General features: G+C 36.4%; 1 protein-coding gene across 10 annotated transcripts in view; it reads right to left on the reverse strand.

The window, feature by feature from the left end:
• Positions 1 to 4741, reverse strand: part of LOC106881484 (nesprin-1) — an 811219-nt gene that overhangs the window by 672455 nt on the left and 134023 nt on the right. For all 10 annotated transcript variants that reach the window (XM_052966929.1, XM_014931893.2, XM_014931887.2 and 7 more), the window contains 2 exons: positions 4482 to 4565; positions 1879 to 1971 (listed from right to left, as the gene is read on the reverse strand). In XM_052966929.1, coding sequence (XP_052822889.1) covers positions 1879 to 1971; positions 4482 to 4565 — 177 coding nt within the window. The remainder of the gene's footprint in view (positions 1 to 1878; positions 1972 to 4481; positions 4566 to 4741) is intronic.

A 4741-nucleotide genomic window follows, 5' to 3' on the forward strand; every position in this document is an offset into this window, starting at 1 on the left:
CTACCTTCCTACTTATTAGGATTTTGGTTTTAGCTAGGTTGACTCTAAGGCCCTTCAATTCTAGACCTTGCTTCCACACCTGAAACTTCTCCTCTAGTTCTGATAGTGACTCCGCAATTAGGGCAAGGTCATCAGCATAGAGGAGCTCCCAGGGGCAACCTGTCTTGAACTCCTCTGTGATTGCCTGGAGGACTATGGTAAGTAAGAGGGGGCTGAGGACGGAACCTTGGTGGACCCCTACCTCTACCCGGAATTCATTGCTGTACTCATTTCCAACCCTCACCTTACTGGCAGCATCTCTGTACATGGCTCGCACAGCTCTCACTAACCATATAATTGTCTAAATCCCTTGAGGAGAGTGCCCCAGTTTGGCCACAATCAAGAACGACTGAAACCAGTAAATGAACAAAGTAAGAAAGGATAAGTTTCAAACAAAGATCTCATGGCTGTGAAGTCAAATCAACCGAGAGAGAAAGACTTTCTCAAATTATTGCTTTATAAGATCGATGCAAACTTCTGAATTACACAGCCATTTGAGCGTCTAATTAATTTCACCAATATGAACATATTTCAGCATTTAGTACTGTTCTTCACTAGGTTCTCATATAAATGCTTAATCATGTCAATGCAAGAAATTATGCGGTTACATACAGGAACATACAAAAATAAGGCGAATAGCTAGGCATGAGTTGCGTCCCTTAAATTTTATAGTATACGAGTTATTTCCCTTTATGTCATTATGCACCAAATCGAACTTTTCAAGAAGCGGACAATTGATTCGACTTATTCCAGATATCCATCAATCAATCAACGACTAATAAATTTGTTTAGGAAATATTTCATCGTTCAATAAGCAACAAAATACCCGTGAAAGTTTATAGACGTCACAAATAAGCATTTTATTTTGAATACTCCAGATTAGGATAGACTTTAAATAAGAAGTATAAAGGTTATACAAGAAAATACTCTTCAAGCAGGGATCATCGCCACTGCCTTGCGCTTTCGAAGATCTCTACTAAATTTCTCAAATAGATATATTCTGTATTTTGATAAAAACTATATCTTCTCTAATCTCAAATTTTCTTCCAACTCTTCTACCTTTTATTCTACGTAATGGATATACACACACGTATGTTTGTGTGTGTGTGTTCGTGTGTGTATGCGCTTGTGTGTGTGTGTGTGTGTGTGTGTGTGTGTGTGTGTGTGTGTGTGAGTGAGTGAGAGAGAGAGAATTTGTGGTGGGGGTATACTAATGCTTCTTTATATGTCAAGTTGTATATAAAAACGGTTTAACAATATTTTTTGTAGAATACATATTTATTATACTTTTATACTTCTCTACAATTTTCTTCGAGCAAATTTCACTCACAAAACGCTGGTCAACTAGAAGCTATAGGAGAAAATAAAAATACTTGCCCAAGGTGCTATGGCCCCAAACCATGTAGTTTCAAAGTGAACTTCATAACCACACAGCCATATGAAAGAACATATGGGCACACGCGTGTGTATATACATGGTTATATAAAAAAAAACCAATATTGTTTATATTTATATCTCTTAATTAGGGCTTAATAAAGTGATTCAATAAATAAAGATCAATAAAATAAATACCAGACCGATGCTCACTAGGATCAATATACTCAACTAAACCCCAGCATATCCACAGTCCAAAGAACGAGACCAGTAAAAGTGCAAAAGAGCATTAACTCTTCCTCCCTCACAGAAACTACTTTTCAAACAATCTTTAATCAACATTAGTCTCACTAATCAACTGTAAGCTACTTCTGTAAACCACTTATCAGAAGCTATGTCTTTCGTTGGTAAATTGTTGCCTATCCCAAGCAGAGTAACATAGCTGTAGATACAAAACTTACTTACCTGTAGATATAAGATAATCATCCAGATGAGGCCAAGAACAATGGTTGGTTTGCCATCAGCAATGTCTGATGGATTGATGTTCACTAATTTGATCTAATTTAAAGAAACATAATGTTTTGGTAGAATAAGGTATGCATACACATTATATAGATCATTAATATATATAACATTAATCAATTTTGCATATAATATACATGGTCATCTCATAACAGAAACAGACACACACGCATGTGTATGTGCATCATTGCCGGTGCCAATGGACTGGTTCCTGTGCAGGTGACACGTAAAATACACCATTTCAAGTGTGGCCGTCACCAGTACCCACTTGACTGGCCCTTGTGCCGGTGGCACGTAAAAGCACCCACTACACTCTCAGAGTGGTTGGTGTTAGGAAGGGCATCCAGCTGTAGAAACTCAGCCAAATCAGATTGGAGCCTGGCATAGCCATCTGGTTCATCAGTCCTCAGTCAAATCATCCAACCCATGCTAGCATAGAAAGCGAACGTTAAACGACGATGACGACACATACACTTTTTTTTTCCTAGTCTAGGCACAAGGCCCATAATTTTGGGGGTGGGGGCCAGTCAATTAGATCAACCTCAGTACATAACTGGCACTTAATTTATCGACCCTGAAAGGATGAAAGGCAAAGTCGACCTCGATGGAATTCGAGCTCAGAATGTAAAGACAGACGAAATACTGCTAAGCATTTCGCCTGGAGTGCCAACGTTTCTGCCAGCTCACCACCTTTATACATACACATATATAGGTTTACTAAAATTGTATATGCACATTGTATGATTGTAACTCCCTCAAACATTTTTTTTTTAAGAGGTGCAACTAATCTGAAGTAATGGCAGAAACAAGACTAAACTTCGAGAAAAGAAACTGATCTTAAAGTGCAACTGTAAGTATGCAACTGTAAGTGCAACTGTAAGAATGTAGCTGAAGTGCAAAAGCAGTTTATCAAGGAGCTTCAACAAATTCACATATGTGGATCACCATTACTTATATTAGAGGTAAGTTTGAAACAAATACGACTGTCCAAGACATCCATAAAGGAAATTCTGAGAGAATTTGATCATCCTCTGGCCCAAAATTAGAAGCAGAAGTGTTAGAATGTCTCCATCACTCTCAAAGTGAATCTTTTGGCAGAAAGCCTGTATGACAAGAATACCAAAACCAAACATCCATTACATATTGAAGTGTGTTCATTGGATAAGGTTTATTCCAGCATTATTCCACTGCTTCTCTGGAGATTATCCTGACCAGGAAGTTGAATTTTGTGAGTAGTACCCAAAAAAGGTGCAGAGGATGCACAATTTCCAATCAAGATTGTCTGAAGCAATGACAGTGCATTTAAGTTAAAAGACTCAGTTGCTCACTACGATGCACCTACATGACACATGAGAACACATATATTATGCTTGACCATCACTGAAACTTGCCAGAGGTAACAGTGTGGAATGGATTATCAGTATTGGGCATAAGAGGACCATTCTTTTTTTGAAAACCATCATTGGTCCTGTTTATCAGAACATGCTGCAAGAATCTGTCACACCATGCATTCAAGAGAAATCAGGAGTTAAGAGTTTTATTTCCAGCAAGATGGAGCACCTCCCCACTTGTATAATAGTGCAAGGGCTTATCATGATGGAAACATACTGAATAGATGCATTGAACAAAGAGGTAACACTGAATATTCACCACACATTCACCAGAACTCACATTTATTGGTTCTTTTTAGGGGGATATATCAAAGATAAGGTTTATAGCAGAAAACCTGCAACAATCAATGAGCTGAGAGCAGGAACTGAAAAAGAATGCACCCAAATAACCAATTGAAATGATTTGTAATGTAATTCCATCAGTCTGCATTATCAGCAGTGACTAGATTCAAAAAGGTCATAAGTTCAAACAACTATAATAACTTAAATTCTACACTTGTTTTCTTCAACTTAGATTATAAAACCTAACTGTTATAATTATCAAATTGTGTATACATTTTTTTTTTTTTTTTTTGAGACTGTATCTATCCATATATCCTTTCAGTAGTTTTTATCACAGAGACTTTATTTCTTCTGACATAGAAATTGGAAGCCTGAAGATAACTGGAGAATGGACCAATCAAAATATAGCATAGATCATAGCAAGCACCAACGATAGTCTGGAAGCTTCAAAATTAACAAAGAGTCTCAACATTTCAATCTCAAGTATCATATTTGAAAGTATAAAAGAGACACAGGCATATCAGATCCATCCTAATTTCATCAAGGCATATTCAGGAAAAAGAGTTTTTAGAACATTAACACTTATGGGAAAGCTTATTTCACATATAGGACCTGGGGTGACATTTTTGAGACATTTTATTTTTTGCGAAAGAAGGCATCTTAAAAACCATCAAACACAGTAAGTGATATGTCACAAGATACATAGTTTAACAAAATGTATGAGAAACCTTCTTGGTACAACTTCACATAGAATTTAAATGATTAAAATAATGAAGAAAAACAAATAGCCATATTTTATCCTTTCTTTCAAACTATACATTCATGAAGAGATTTAAGGCACAAAACATATAAACTTATCAGAAATTTTCTTACCTTTTTCTTCTCCAAGAAGTTTAAGGCACAAGTTATATTGCTGACAAAATGGATTTTCTTCATCTTGGCTCCTTTTTCCTTTGGCTGTGTATTGTGTAAAAAAAGAAACAATGACAGTTAAGATGCTTAGTTAAAGACACATATCATCATCATCATCATCATCATCATCATCATCATCATCATCATCATCATCATCATCATCATCATCATCATCATCATCATCATCATCATCATCATCATCATCATCATCATCATCATCA

This window comes from Octopus bimaculoides, chromosome 4, assembly GCF_001194135.2.
Source record: "Octopus bimaculoides isolate UCB-OBI-ISO-001 chromosome 4, ASM119413v2, whole genome shotgun sequence".
NCBI classification, from domain to species: domain Eukaryota; kingdom Metazoa; phylum Mollusca; class Cephalopoda; order Octopoda; family Octopodidae; genus Octopus; species Octopus bimaculoides.